Raw genomic sequence first — 15,201 nt, 5'->3', positions numbered from 1 at the left:
ACACCTGCCAAAGCTGGGATGCTCGCGTGTTCACCCTGCATCTACCTCTTCTCAGAGTGCAGTTTTATCTACTTATCTACTGTGTGTGCATGTCCAGTTGCATCTAACTCTTTGTGACCCCATGGACTGTAAGCCTGTGAGGCCCCTTTGTCCATGGGATTCTTCAAAAGGCAAGAATACTGTAGTGGGTTGCCATGCCATTGTCCACGGAATCTTCCTAATCCATGGATCAAACCTGAGTCTCCTGTATCTCCTGCATTGCAGGCAGGTTCTTTACTACTGAGCCACCGGGAATGCCCCCTACTTTATCTATTATGTAGTGTTTAAGAGTGGCTGCCCAGGTATCTCAGTGGTAAAGAATCTGCCTGCCAATGCAGAAGATGCAGGTTCAATACCTGGATTGGGAACATCCCCTGGAGAGGGAAATGACAACCTGCTCCGGTATTCTTGCCTAGGAAATCCCGTGGACAGAGGGGCCTGGTGGGCTACAGTCCATGATGTCGCAAAGAGTTGGACATGACTGAGCAACTGAGCACACACAGTGCTTAAGAGTACAGACTCTTGATCCAGATGACTGACTCTGCCACTCACTAATAGCTGACCTGGGCAAGTTGCTTTTCTGGGCCTCATTTTCCTGTCTAGTAAGATGGAGATGATAATGTTGCAGGAAGGGGGACCCCTTCCAGGGCCCGAAATTGGACTCTTGTCTAACACTCAGAAATGAATTGTCCGAGGAGACACATGCTGAGAAAGCAAGAGATTTTATTGTGAAAGGGCACCCGGGTAGAGAGCAGTAGGGAAAGGGAACCCAGGAGAACAGCTCTGCCACATGGCTTGCAGTCTCAGGTTTTATGGTGATGGGATTAGTTTCCGGGCTGTCTTTAGCCAATCATTCTGACTCAGAGTCCTTCCTGGTGGTGCACGCCTTATTCAGCCAAGATGGATGCCAGAGAGAAGGATTCTGGGAGGTGGTCGGACATGCGGTGTCTCCTTTTGACCTTTCCTGAACTCTTCCAGTTGGTGGTGGCTTATTCCTTACCAGGACTTCCTGTCCTAAAACAACTCATGCAAATTGTTACTATGGTGCCTGGCCAGGGTGGGTGGCTTCAGTCAGTGTGCTTCCCCTAACAATAATAGCACCTATATAACATTTGATTGTTGTAAAGATAAAATGAGTTTATTTATGGAAAATGCTATATACAGGTTAGTATCACCCATCAGTTTGCCACATGCTTTCATGAATGCATTATAAATGCACTTATAACACACTTGTGAAAACCTCTGGTTAGATGATAAAGCAAAGACAGGCTTTGTTTTATTCCAGGAGGCAGGAAACTATGAATTGTATACTTCTTTTATACAGTACATTGTATGTAGTGGAGATTCTAAAGACATTTTAAAACTGAACTGAAGAATACTACCAGAACTGAAAGGGGTAGGCCTGTTCTTTCAGGCTCAAGCTCCAGATTTTTCAAATATTTGGGCCACCTCCCCTACACTCCCCACCTCATTTATCTCCAAGCGCAGAGCCCACAAAAAAGGATGAATAAGTTCCCATAAAGCTTAGGCAAGAGTAAAAATCAGTTCTGAGAACTGTGCAAAATTTATGTCCCTATGCCTTAAGTTCGTAGGAAATGTAGATGTATTTCCTCTACATAAAGCTCAGGAGACTATCTTTATACATTGATATTATTGGGGTGAAACCCCAACAGCTTGCAGGAGGTGTTTCCAACTTTTCTTATTTGTTCCACACCGCTCCTAGATTGCTAGAGAAGCCTAGCTGCGGGTGCATACTCCTGGGCCAACCGAGTGAGAGCTGGACGCTTCACGAGGTGACCTTAAGTAGGGGAGGAGTTAAGATTGGTAAAGGTGGAGCTTTCAAAAAACTACCAGGAGGCTGCCCGGAAGCACGGGCTCTCGGGGAGGGAAGGAGGGTACTCTTCCCGCCCCGCCCCTGCCGCCCTAGGCCCCGCCCCACTCCCCGCCCCGAGCCCGTCCTCTCAACCCTGACAAGTCCCTCAGCCTCCGGCTAGATCTGCTGGGCGCTTGCGCAATTCTTAGGGCGTCCTGGCACTGCCAGACTCTGTTTAAACGTGAGGGAAAGAAGGATGCTCATATTTTCTGCACACCGTGCAACGGCGGCTTTCCGCCGTAGAGCTGGGCTTTGCCTTTTTGGCCCTGAGAACCCGGCTTTTTGTTCCCTTACGTGGCTTAAGAGGGCATGTTTTAAGTTAGGCGGTTCCCGGGCAGCCCGCCTTTTGACGCAGGGTCCTTAGGCTGAGACTTCGGCCCACACCCGGGAAGGCGGGGTCCTTCTCTGGGGCAGTCGCGCGGGCAGTGGCTGCGGGAAGTCCACACGGGGCGTCATGTATTATAAGTTCAGTGGCTTCACGCAGAAGTTGGCCGGAGCATGGGCTTCCGACGCCTATAGCCCTCAGGTAAGGGTCGTGCGGCGCGGGTTCGGACAGGGGAAGTAGCGGCCCGGGTCTCACGGTGCGCCTGGCAGTCTCGGCACCCGAGCCAGGCGAGGCTTCTGCCCGCGCTTCGGTTTTCTTGGCCCCTCATGTCTTCTCACCCACTTGCTGCAGCCATGGAGCTCCTAATTCTGTAGCTGCTCCCCTGGCTAGCTGGTGTCTGGTGTGGACGTTGTGCCTGGCACTCTAGGAGTCAAGGTGACTCCCGAGGTCGTTGCTTATAGGTCGTGGGGGTGGCTCGTGGCGCCAGAATGGGACCCGACAGAGTCCGAAGTTTGGCCCTGCCCTTTTAGAGGAGAACCAGCCTTTCAGGCGCCTCATGCTCCCTTGTCACTCTACTGCTGCAGCCTAAAACACAGTTTCATCTATTCACCAGATTTGGGAGCTGGGGTGACGGCAACATCGGAAGCCATAAGGACAGGAGGGGCTGTGTGATCAGAATTAGGAGACTTAATGAGTTAATTCCGGAGAAGGCAATGGCACCCCACTCCAGTACTCTTGCCTGGAAAATCCCATGGACGGAGGAGCCTGGAAAGCTGCATTCCATGGGGTCGCTGAGGGTCGGACACGACTGAGCGACTTCACTTTCACTTTTCACTTTCACGCATTGGAGAAGGAAATGGCAACCCACTCCAGTGTTCTTGCCTGGAGAATCCCAGGGACGGGGGAGCCTGGTGGGCTGCCGTCTCTGGGGTCGCACAGAGTCGGACACGACTGAAGCTACTTAGCAGCAGCAGCAGCAGCAATGAGTTAATTCAAATGTTTGGGTGAGTCTTCGTAGTTAACGTGCAAAGAGCTGACATTTTCCCAGCTGTAAAGTGGTTGACGGTTGCTTTTGAATGGTTTGAAAAGTATTGCGAGTTCGTTCAGATTTTGCCTGAGCGAATTGAAGGATCAGTCTCCAGCTGAGAATGTAGAGGTGAAGGGCTTTTAGAGTCCCAGATTCTTAATTTAGGCTCAGATCTTGGTTTAGCTGCTTTCATTTTATGACCTTGACCAAGTTAATTCATTGTGAGCTCAGTTTTCTCTAGAGCAGCTGTAATACAGATTAAATGAGGTGTGTGTCAGGTGACCAGCAGTCGTTGGCAGGTGGCTGTTACTGGATAAGCTGTTCTCTAGAAACTAGGTCTGAGATACCATCATTTTCATTCCTCATCCTCAGAGTAGGTAGGAAAGGGGTGATGAGATAATGCAGTTGGAGAACTGGATAGAATAGTAAGGGCCCCAGGTGGGATGTAAAGAATGCTCCATTGTTACCTCCTCCTCATTCTGTGAAACACTGCAGCATGCTCAAGGGGGAGATGTTTAAGAATGATTTCAGTCTAAGAATAGATATGCTGTTAATGGGGCTTCTCTGGTGGCTCAGACCTAAAGAATCTGTCTGCAATATAGGAGGCCCTGGTTGGATCCCTGGGTCAGGAAGATCCCCTGGAGGACGAAATGGCAACCCACTCCAGTATTCTTGCCTGGGAAATTCCACAGACAGAGGAGCCAGGCGGCCTGCAGTCCTTGCAGTGCAAGAGTCCGACACCAATTAGCGACTAAACCACCACAGGATAAAGAGGGCAAGAAAAAGTGCAAGTTTTTGGGGGGTGTGGGGTTGGGGAGTAAGGGTCCGGATTGAGCTCATGGTAATATGTCTTGTCTGGTTGCCGCTGGGTTTATGAATATGAAGTTTAATAGATCTAGGTGTCTTCAGCCCATAGGTGGTAGTAGAAGCTGTGGTGGGAGAAGATCATCCAGGGACCACATTAGGAAAGAATGATGGAGTTTTGATCAGATTGCAGAAACATGAAAGGAGAGTTCAGTTCAGTTCAGTCGCTCAGTCGTGTCCCACTCTTTGCGACCCCATGAATTGCAGCATGCCAGGCCTCCCTGTCCATCACCAACTACCGGAGTTCACTCCAACACATCCATCGAGTGAGTGATGCCATCCAGCCATCTCATCCTCTGTCGTCCCCTTCTCCTGCCCCCAATCCCTCCCAACATCAGAGTCTTTTCCATTGAGTCAACTCTTTGCATGAGGAGGCCAAAGTATTGGAGTTTCAGCTTTAGCATCAGTCCTTCCAAAGAACACCCAGGGCTTATCTCCTTTAGAATGGACTGGTTGGATCTCCTTGCAGTCCAAGGGACTCTCAAGAGAAAGGAGAGTGAAGGAGGAAAATTTATCAAAAAAAATTTGAGGATTAGAAGGAATTGACAACAGTGACTGGCTTTGCAGATTATAAGAAATAACCATTTCTATTCATATTGGCTTCTGCTGTAAAGCAAATACTCTTCTATAGAGATGTGTATTTTTCAGCACATGGATCTTAAAATGTTGCAATTTGAGTTTTGACAAACACACTGTGTAACCCATACTTACAAACATATATAGCATTACCTCACCCCTAGGAAGTTCCTTTTTATTCTTGCCCTGTCAGTCCCTGTCCATCTTCCTGTTCTTTTTTATATCACTAGATAGAGATAGTTTTGCCTGTTTTTGAATTTCATATAAATGGAACCACACAGTGCTGTTTTGTATAAACCTCTAATTTATCAGTATTTTTGGGGCTCATTCATGTTACATGTATTCCTTTTATTGCAGTACAGAACTTCATTGTATGAATATATCACAGTTGATCTTTTCCATTGGTTGTAGAATTTCTTTTAATAGAGTTTTAGCATAATTTAGATTTTTTTGTTGTTTTTTAGTCGCTAAGTCGTGTCTGACTCTCTGCGACCTTGTGAACTGCAGCACACCAGACTTCTCTGTCCTTTACTGTCTCTCAGAGTTTGCTTAAACTCATGTCCATTGAGTGATGCCATCCAACCATCTCATCCTCTCGCCCTCTTCTCCTGCCCTCAGTGTTTCCTAGCACCAGGGTCTTTTCCAATGAGTCGGTTCTTTGCATCAGGTGGCCAGAGTATTGGAGCTTCAGCTTCACCACCAGTCCTTCCAATGACTATTCAGGGTTGGTTTCCTTTAGGATTGACAGGTTTGATTTCCTTGCTGTCCACGGAACTCTCTTACCTAGTAAGAAAAAGTGAAATTTTAAACTAAAACTGACAATCCTGAAATTAAATTAACACTTTGAGCAGATATTACCACAAGATGCATTTGGTACAGATAAGGACTTCAGAGTTCTAGGATTACTTGAATTGGTGTTTCTCTTGAGAATTTGAACTTCTTAGTTAGTTCAGGATTTAAGTTATGTTGAAAGAAACAATATTGTCTAGGCTTTATATGAATTGTAGACTTCAGCGTGATTGTTACTGATATCCCCAAACCAAGTATTCTGACTTTGGTTATTAGGAGTACTTCAATTTTTCCTTTCTTGGAAACACTTAAGGTGTAAAATTTTGTAAATGTAAAATGTTGATGTTTGTAATTGTCAGTATTATGTAAAGTGAATACTCTAATATGCATTGAGTAACCTATTAATGGAAAAGCTAGTTCTGTAACAAAAGTACAGGTAGATTTATAAGTCAGCCTGATGGCAAGTGATTGGGAGGGTATTTTCCAGTGGTTGAGTGAAAAGCATTTTCCCTACTTCTCTGTGTCCTGTGTCAAAAGTGAAAGTGAAGTCGCTCAGTCGTGTCCTGTGTCAAAAATAGAGGCCAATAAGCATTTGGAAAGATATGCTTTCAACATCATAAGTCATTAGGGAAATAAAAATCAAAATCGCAAGGAGATACCTCTTCATACCTGCTTTAAAAGGAAAAAAAAGACAGCAGAATGTGAATGTGGAGAAACTGGACCCTGCTGCATTGTGGTGGGAATGTGCAATCGGACAGCCTCTTTGGAATACAGTTCGGCATTTTCTAAAGCAGTGAAGCATAGTCTTACCATATGATCCAGCAGTTCTTCTCGTTAAGATGGTAGGATATTCTGGGTTAAGGGAATTGCGAGAATGAAGGGGAAGAGTGGTGCTGCAAGGGAATCATTGGGTAGGTCACTTAGGCTGTGCTGGATGGAGGTAGAACATGATGGAAGGACTTTTGTGAGACATGAATAGGAATTTCCAAAGCAACTGGATGCGGAAAGTTGTGGGTGATTGTTGACCAGAGCTTGAAACAAGGCATGCGTCTTCGCTTTACTTTCATGACAGGTTGATGATGACGGAGTGTGTATCATGATCAAAACTGTGTTTGAAAAGATACTCTGACTGGGAGAGACCAGTGCCAGGGATGTCTTGTACTCACAGAAGAGTTCGGGGTCTTCTCAGTAAGAGTAGAGGGAGAAGCAGAGGTCTGGAGGGTGCGTACTGAGCACCTGCTGAAGGAGATTTTGGAAATGAGGAAGGAGGACTTCAGGATGACTGGGTAATGGAAGAATGGTGGTGCTTTACATAGAAACAGGGATGTTTCTGTGAGAAACAGCTGGGTGAATTTTGAACACTCTGAGTGTGAAGTATCCAGGAAACATTGGTGGTGATACCTAGCTGGCAATTAGAAATGAAGGACTCAGTCATTGCTGATTGAAACTTGTTTGTGGTCCTAAATCAGAATGAAAGCACTCCTAAGTTTCTATCATTTAAAAATTAAAACATTTTTGGAACACTTCTCTTATTTCTCCACCCTCTTCCTCCTCCTCAAACCTAAAAGATAAAAGAAAGGGAAAACTTTGGGCCAGTCAGTTTTGAGTTTTTAAAAGTAAAAATTTGGAGCAGCTAAAAGAGACTAGGAAGAACTCAGCTACGAAACGTGGTAACAGGTGAATGGCTCTTCATCAGTTTTGGAGGTAGTGATTGTGTAAATAGCTAAGAGATTCTATACTGAGCAAAATCTGTGATTTCTACTTGGTCTCCAGTCCGCTTATTTTAAGAACAGCTTTCAGTTGTTTGCTTGTTGCTCTGGGATGTGTGGGAGGCTCTACCATCAAGTGCTAATTTTCATGACTTTGGTTCTGAAACCTGCAAGTCTACACAGCATTGAAACTGTAGGCTTCCTTAGTTTATTAGTACATTCAGCAAATATTTACTAAATGTTCTCTGTGCCAGTTGCTTTTCTAAGTCTTGGGAAGTAAGAAAAGTGAACAGAATATGCCTTAATTCTGCCCTCGTGGGGCTTCCATTGCGGTAGGGAGGGAGAGAGTGTGTTAGATGGTCATGGTGCCATGGAGAAAAATACGGCAGGGAAGGGGAGAGATGGTTAGCAGTGTATGGAGCGGGACACGCATTGTTTAAAAACGGTGGTGGTGGTAAGGGGAGGTCTCACTGAGGTGACATGAGGTGAGGGTGCATGCCATGTAAACACCTGGAGAGAGCGTTCTAGGCAGAGGGAACATGCCGGGCTTGGGAGGCGTAAAGGGCTTTTCTAGAATTCTGGGGAAGAGAACGAGGATGGTGTAAAGTGGGGGCTGGTGAGGAGTGCATCTCGTGGGGTTCTGAATGTCCTTTCAAGTACCTTGAGCTTTGCTCAGGGGGATTGGAGGCCTTTGGGAGGGTTTGAGTTAAGTAGTGACAACCTCTGTTTTAACACAATTACTGGTTGCTGCGTTAAGAGTAGACTGCAAGGCAGGAAAGATGGAATGGAGGCAGGGTGAGCACTTAGGAGGCTGTTATAAAAATCTAGGAGTTTGGAACAGGATGTGGATTGGTGAAGATAGATGAGAAGTGGTCAGATTCTAAATATAATTTGAGTGCAGAACCAAAAGTATTTTCAAACGCGTGAGTGAATGGTATGAAGAACAATTGCAAGGTTTTTGGCCCAAGTACCTGGAAGGATGGCATTGTCATTTATTGAGATGAGGAGGGACATATTTGAGGCTCATAATTATAGGCTGGGGCAGCCATAGGTCTGGAAGAGACATTCAGTTCAGTTCAGTTCAGTTGCTCAGTCGTGTCCGACTCTTTGCGACCCCATGAATCGCAGCACGCCAGGCCTCCCTGTCCATAACCAGCTCCCGGAGTTCACTCAAACTCACATCCATCCAGTTGGTGATGCCATCCAGCCATCTCATCCTCTGTCGTCCCCTTCTCCTCCTGCCCCCAATCCCTCCCAGCATCAGAGTCTTTTCCAATGAGTCAACTCTTCGCCTGAGGTGGCCAAAGTACTGGAGTTTCAGCTTTAGCATCAGTCCTTCCAAAGAACACCCAGGGCTGATCTCCTTTAGAAAGGACTGGTTGGATCTCCTTGCATAGGTGAAGGGATTTGCTCTAGATCCCTTCCTGTAAATACAGCTTCCTGGTCTGCTCTTGAGAACCCTAGTGCTAGTCTTACCTAGCTGCCTTGAAACACTGGAAACATGACTGCTCTTCAATTGTTGGGAGGTTTAATGATGGGGGCCGCGGGGGGACTTCACTTTATTTTTTCACTTTCATGCATTGGAGAAGGAAATGGTAACCCACTCCAGTGTTCTTGCCTGGAGAATCCCAGGGACGGGGGAGCCTGGTGGGCTGCCATCTATGGGGTCGCACAGAGTTGGACACGACTGAAGCAACTTAGCAGCAGGGTGAAGTACTTAACACCTTATCCATTCTTTTTACCTTTGGGGCCAAGACAGCTTATTATTGATAGTATGATTTAATAAACATGTGGATTTGAACCTCATCTAACTACAGCATTTCTGAGCTTTGTTTTAATCATCTGTTATTTGGGCTGATAATACTTAATTTATGGGGTTGATGTGAAGAGTAAATTTAGTTGTAAAGATTGTATAAGAACCTGAAAAGATGCTTATTAAAAGTGAGAAAAGCAGAATGTGGGGTTTTGCACTGTGACTATAAAGATTAAAATATGCTTATGAAAAACAGATTGGAGGAGAATATACAGTTCACAGTCATTGATCGGATAAGATAATGGGATTATAGGTGATTTAAATATTTGATATTCTAAACTTTTACAATGTTATAAATGGAAATACAGAATTATTTAAAACTGTTTAGGTGGTTAATATTCCTGTTTTCAGATGATCTTGTTCAAACACTTTGCTGTAGTTTTGAATCACTTTACTGGTGAGCAGACACCAAGAAATTAGGTGCAATCCTATCTCAAAGTGCTCTCACATTAGTCCTGTCAAAACGTGAATTTAATTTCAAGCCATTTTGGAAGTTGCTTGGTATGAAGTGTTTTTAAATTTTTGCAATTCGAGGGGAAGTGATCATTAGGAGAAAATACAAAGAGTTCACAGAATGGTAAGGGAATGTCCAATCTCTAGCTTAAAGAGAGATCTCTTATATAGCCTTGTTATCTCAGTAGTTGGAACCCCTGTTCCTATCTGTGGCTCCTGAGTCTCTGAGTGTGTTATAGTCCAGATGTAGACTCACAGCAAGCAGACTTTCTCTTTAAGCGTTGTTTTTGAGCAGTGGTTGACGGGAGGTAGCACGGGCAGGTAGTACGTAAATGCCAGGGCCACATTTGGGTCTTTTTTTTTTTTTTTTAATTTATCTATTTTGGCTGGGCTGGCTCTTCACTGTTGCTCGGGCTCTTCTCTAGTTGCGGTGAGTGGGCTGCTCTCTAGTTGCGCTGTGCCGGCTTCTCATCACGGTGGCTTCTCCTGTTGCGGAGCACAGGCTCTAGGGTGTGTGGGCTTCAGTGGCCGTGGCTCCTGGGTCTGGAGCACAGGCTTCAGTAGCTGTGGCGCGGGCTAGTTGCTCTGAGGCAGGAGGGATCTTCCCAGATCAGGGATCAAATCCATGTCTCCTGCACTGGCAGGCAGATTCTTTCCACTGAGTCACCAGGGAAGCCCTAGATCTGTGTTTTTGTTATGTGTTCTCAGGCAAGTTACCCTTTCTGATCCAGTTTTCTCCTCTGTAAAAAGGGAAAGGTAACACCGTACTGAGATTGCTGTCGGGATTAAATGGAATTATGCATATGAAATTCTTAACATGATGCTGGGCACATAATAGGAGCTTAGTAGATATTAGCTGTTATTATTCCGTAACATTAATATCCGTAACGACAGAGATCGTGTCTTATTCATTATGTATTTTCATTATAGAGTAAGTCCTCAGTAAAATAAGTTAAATGAGTGAAAACAGGACAGAAAAAAGGCCATGATTCATTCCCATTTATGGGATCCTGTTAGAAGAAATAGAAGCCAAGTTTACTTTAATACCTTTCTGTTGCTCTGTTGATCCCAGTGCTTGCCTGGTGAAAGTAACACTGTGATCTTTAAGTCTCTTGTTAATTACAGATAAAGTTAGAATTTTTTTTTTTTTGAAGAGGTTAAGAAAAGTCTGACAACTCTGTTAATTTGAGCAAAAGGTTTCCTTTTTCATCTGTAAAATGGAAGCGCTGAACTTGAACTTTGCTTTCTAACTTTAAGATTTTATTTTTCTGAGTTAGAATTTAATATGAAAGGGTTAGAAAAAGGAGTTCCTTAATGTGACCCTTAAGTTCCTTAATATCATCTGCAGGTTATTTTGGAGAATCGTTTATCTGCCACTGTAGGTTTATTCCATCAGGTAGAAACCCAGAGTTACCCTTAGGTTCCTTTTTACAAAAACAGTTTTCTTGAGATATAATCCGCATATCATACATTCATTCATTTTAAAGTGTACAATTGAATGGTTTTAGTGTATTCACAGAGAACATGCAATCATTACCATGTTAATTTCAGAGCACTTGTATCATCCCAGAAAGAAAGCCGTTATCAGCCATCACCCGCCTTCCTTAGCACCTTCCCTCCCCTCCCTCAGTAACCACTAACTTACTTTCTGGAAATATCCCTATTCAGGACTTTGATATGAATGGGGTCATAAGCTTTGTGATCTTTTGTGACTGGTTGCTTCTCCTCAGTGTATGTTTTTGAGGTTTATCCGTACTGCAGCATGCACCAGTGCTTCATTTGTCTCCCCCTCCCAGGTTCTTTTTATCAGTAAGACTGTGTTCTCCCTTTATCCATTCATGTGGCCGGGGAGCGGTTGTCTCCTCACGTCTCATTCAGCTTACGTTTATTGACTGCTGCTGTGTACCAGACACCGCCTTAGGCGCATACTACTTCACGCAGTCCACTCTGCATTTGTCATCAACATGTCACACATGAGGACACTGAGGTTTTCTTTTTTATTTCTCTGTCTATATGTGTGTGTGTGTGTATTTAAATATTTATTTATTTACTTTTGGCTACTCTGGGTCTTCCTTGCTGCGTGGGCTTTCTCTGGTGTGGCAAGTGGGGCTACTCTTCGTTGCAGTGTGTGGGCTTACTGTGATGGCTTCCCTCGTGGAGCACAGGCTCTAGGCACACGGGCTTCACTAGTTGTGGCTCTGGGGCTCTAGAGGGCAGGCTTGGCGGTTGTGGTGCGCTGGCTTAGTTGCTCCATGGTGTGTGGAATCTTCCCAGGCCAGGGATCAAACCCGTGTCCCTTGCATTGAAAGGCAGTTTCTTAACCACGGGATCACAGGGAAGCCCTGAGATATGTTTTATAACTTATGGATTTATTAATGCCAGAAAGTTCAGTTACTCTAATTGTTTTGTTTCCTGGTCCTGAAAGATGGCTGTCTTCCCATTACAAGCTCTTCCAAACTGAGTATTTCTTTACCGTGCGTCTGCAGAGTTTCTGAAGTCCACTTCAGGGATCAAGATATTGGTACACCTGCACACTCAGAGGAGAAAACGAACAGTGAGGTTTCCTTTGAAATTTAACTCAAAGTTCATACAGATTGTAACTGTTTTACTGGTTGGATGAGAAGACGGACACGATGGGTGTATCTGGATTCCCCAGATTGGGTCTTTGCTGTGGTTTGCTTCCTTACCATCCCCCTCCACCACCTTCACAGACAAGAGAGTTCTTGACTGTATTTGCTCTGGGAAAGCGGGTCAGGGTGTTGTGTTCAAAGTTTAAGAACTTCAAATGCTATATAATGTGGAGATGGAGATTGCTTTCCTTCTCTCTGTGTGGTGCAATCACTGCCTGCCCTGCTCCAGACAGCCTGTTCCTGGAAAGGTTTGTTCACAGGCCCAGATACACTTTAAACTTGACCAATTTCCTTGTTTCCTACAGGGATTAAGACCTGTTGTTTCCACAGAAGCACCGCCTATCATATTTGCCACACCAACTAAACTGAGCTCCGGTCCCACTGCATATGACTATGCTGGGAAAAACACAGTTCCAGAGCTGCAGAAGTTTTTCCAGGTCAGAGAAGACGCTCTTAAGAACAGTGAAGGCTGTGAAATGAATAGGCTTAAAACACCCTTTGAAATTGAGTCTTAGTCTAATTTGCTACTCACTCGCCTGTTTTTCCTTGAATAAAATCCTCTGTATTTTAGTTTGAGCCATTAACTGGTAGAACTTCGTGTACAAAGAAACTGATAAAAGCAGGGAGGATGAGTCATTTCCTCCTCAGTATTTAAGGGTGTACAGATTTTTAAATTGCATATGTAGCTGTTGATCATCACTGGGTGGAGGAAGCAATAGCGTATATAATGTATAATAGCATTGTGATTTATCCAAGATGTCTTTGGCTTTGTGACACATGCAGTGACTTTAGGCAATGTTTTCTTTTAATTGTTTTTTGCGTGCTTGATACTAAAATTCACCAGGCTGTTGGTAGAAGTGGAGAAGTTTCTCTTGGGTTTGCTGATTAGCAGAGAGAAGCTCAGATTGGATTTTAAAATATTATTAATGTTACTCTACATACAGATAGTTGAGAGGTCAGTGACTCGACTGTATTTCAGGCATTGTGGCAGTGGCAGTAGCTGTTGCTGTCGCTGGAAGGGAGCTTCCTCTTCCTCAAAAATATGTCCAGATGAGAACTTTTGATCAGTTTACTCTTTTTTTATCTGAGAAGTAAGACTTGGGCATTTGGGGTCTTGAGTTGGGGTGGGGAGGGATTTTTGAGACTGTGCAAAACAATGGGTTAAATATTTTATGGAGTTTTGTTATTAAATAGGGGTTTAGCAGTTTTACAGAAGGAAGGCAGTTGAATACAAAATGGCCTTGAACCGATTAATTGACCTGGTGTGCTCAGACTGCATCCACGAATGATCAGAAGTCAGATTAAATGAAAGCATTTCTTATGCTCACAAGCCTTTAATTAGCTGCTGATTACCTTTGCCTTAAAAAAAAAGTCACCAGTGCTTCTTTTGTAATTTAGCAATATTCCTTAGAAATTTGGAATTTGTTGCATGCATATTTCAGAGACTGCATTTTGGAGAATGATTTTTGTCTTACAGACTTCAGCTGCATTTGTAAGAAAATATACCAAGCGTTTTAGTTCACATTCTAGTAGATTTGGGCTTTTTCCGCTGCAGCGGGTTGGTGGGTTAATTATAAGGTAGAGGCCTTTGTTCTATACTAGCCTAAATCGTGAAAATCTTTTTCTTATCAGCTATGTCCTTGATAATTCTCTTTCTAGAAATCTGACGGTGTGCCCATCCACCTGAAACGAGGCCTGCCTGACCAAATGCTTTACCGGACCACCATGGCGCTAACAGTGGGAGGGACCATCTACTGCCTGATCGCCCTCTACATGGCATCACAGCCCAGAAACAAATGAGTTAGGCTGCAGAGGACTGGTTTGCTTGTCGGCATAAATCCTTTGAATTTTCATTTTTCATTATTTCTGTAATTTTTTTTGTTTTTTACTTGAATATCCCACTTAACATTCTTAAAGAAAAGCAGAAAGATATTAAGACAATATTTTGGTTTGTTATGAAAATGCACATGGCCTGCCAGAGCTCATTCAGCAGTTAAAACTATTGTTTAAAGAAATGATGTTGCTCTCTGCACTTGGGCTCCTAATTTCCCTGGAGCTTCTGAATGGAGGTCACACACAGGCTCATTAGCGGCCATCTGTGCTGAGGTCCTTGGGGACTTCTGGTGGCTATTGAACAGGGGAGGGGCAGCCTTTCTGGATTAGGATGTGACTGAGGAAGGAAGACAGAAGCTCAGGCCAGGCACATGAAAATGTTAGCCACCTTGGGAATTTTTCTGTCTTGCAGTTCAATGTTAATAGAAATTATTTGCAGCCTGCCTCCGTTTGTTGGGCAGTTTGTTTCAAAGGGTTATTTGCGTCATCTCAGATCTTCAGTGAAATTTTATGTGTAATTGTTATGTATTTATTCCACCATGGGAACAGAGAACACCTGTTTAGTGTTGCACTTTAGACCAATGTCTGTTTTATTAATACAGCTGTGACACAGATTCTCCTTTACCTTTTAAAAATGTTATGCCTTTGAATTGTGATTTATTTTAATTGTGGAATAAATACATGAATGAAAAAATCTCAACTTTGAAGTCCTTCTAAATAAATTTTCAAAGTACTTTCAGAAAAACATCAGAGGCATCTTATACCCGAGTCTAATTTCTTTCTTTTTAATTAGACACCAGATAATCTTTACAAAATGGTTCCTCAAAGTCAAGTAACAGGAGGCAAATGGCACGTTGATGATTACCATATGGTTCCTTATAAGAAGCTGCCTGACTCTTCTGAAATGTGCGTGTAACACACAGTTCATTTAGACAGTAATTTCCTGTGCTGTCATAACTGGTAGACTTCACATGCTCTCTATTAATGCTGGAAAAGGTGGAATTTTATTATTATAAAGTCATGGTCTGTCTTTTGCCGTAGCAAAGAACAGTGACCTCTTACTGAAGATAAAATGCAGCTTATGAAAACACTCAATATTCTCACAGGCTAGGAACCTCTTATTTGTCTATACAAGTCTAAACTTCCCTGGTATTTCCTCGAAGTTTCTATTTTGAAATATTTCAGACTACAGAAAGATTGTAAGAATGGTACAGTATACACCTGTCCGTGCACATCTTCACTTAGATGAACAGTTATCAATATATTGTCC

The 15,201-nt window shown here is 43.7% G+C and overlaps 1 protein-coding gene across 1 annotated transcript; it reads left to right on the top strand.

Moving 5' to 3' along the window:
* The first annotated feature begins 1,996 nt into the window (after positions 1–1,996).
* LOC113901135 (cytochrome c oxidase subunit 7A-related protein, mitochondrial) lies at positions 1,997–14,681 on the top strand. Its single transcript, XM_027555112.1, has 3 exons — positions 1,997–2,438; positions 12,404–12,535; positions 13,758–14,681. Exons 1-3 carry the CDS (start codon positions 2,367–2,369, stop codon positions 13,896–13,898), a joined length of 345 nt encoding a protein of 114 aa, XP_027410913.1. The 5' UTR covers positions 1,997–2,366; the 3' UTR covers positions 13,899–14,681.
* The last annotated feature ends 520 nt before the right edge of the window (positions 14,682–15,201 follow it).

This window comes from Bos indicus x Bos taurus, chromosome 11 (assembly GCF_003369695.1).
Source record: "Bos indicus x Bos taurus breed Angus x Brahman F1 hybrid chromosome 11, Bos_hybrid_MaternalHap_v2.0, whole genome shotgun sequence".
NCBI lineage: Eukaryota > Metazoa > Chordata > Mammalia > Artiodactyla > Bovidae > Bos > Bos indicus x Bos taurus.
Note: the sequence above shows the minus strand (reverse complement) of the source record. Positions and strands in the feature narration are given on the sequence as shown.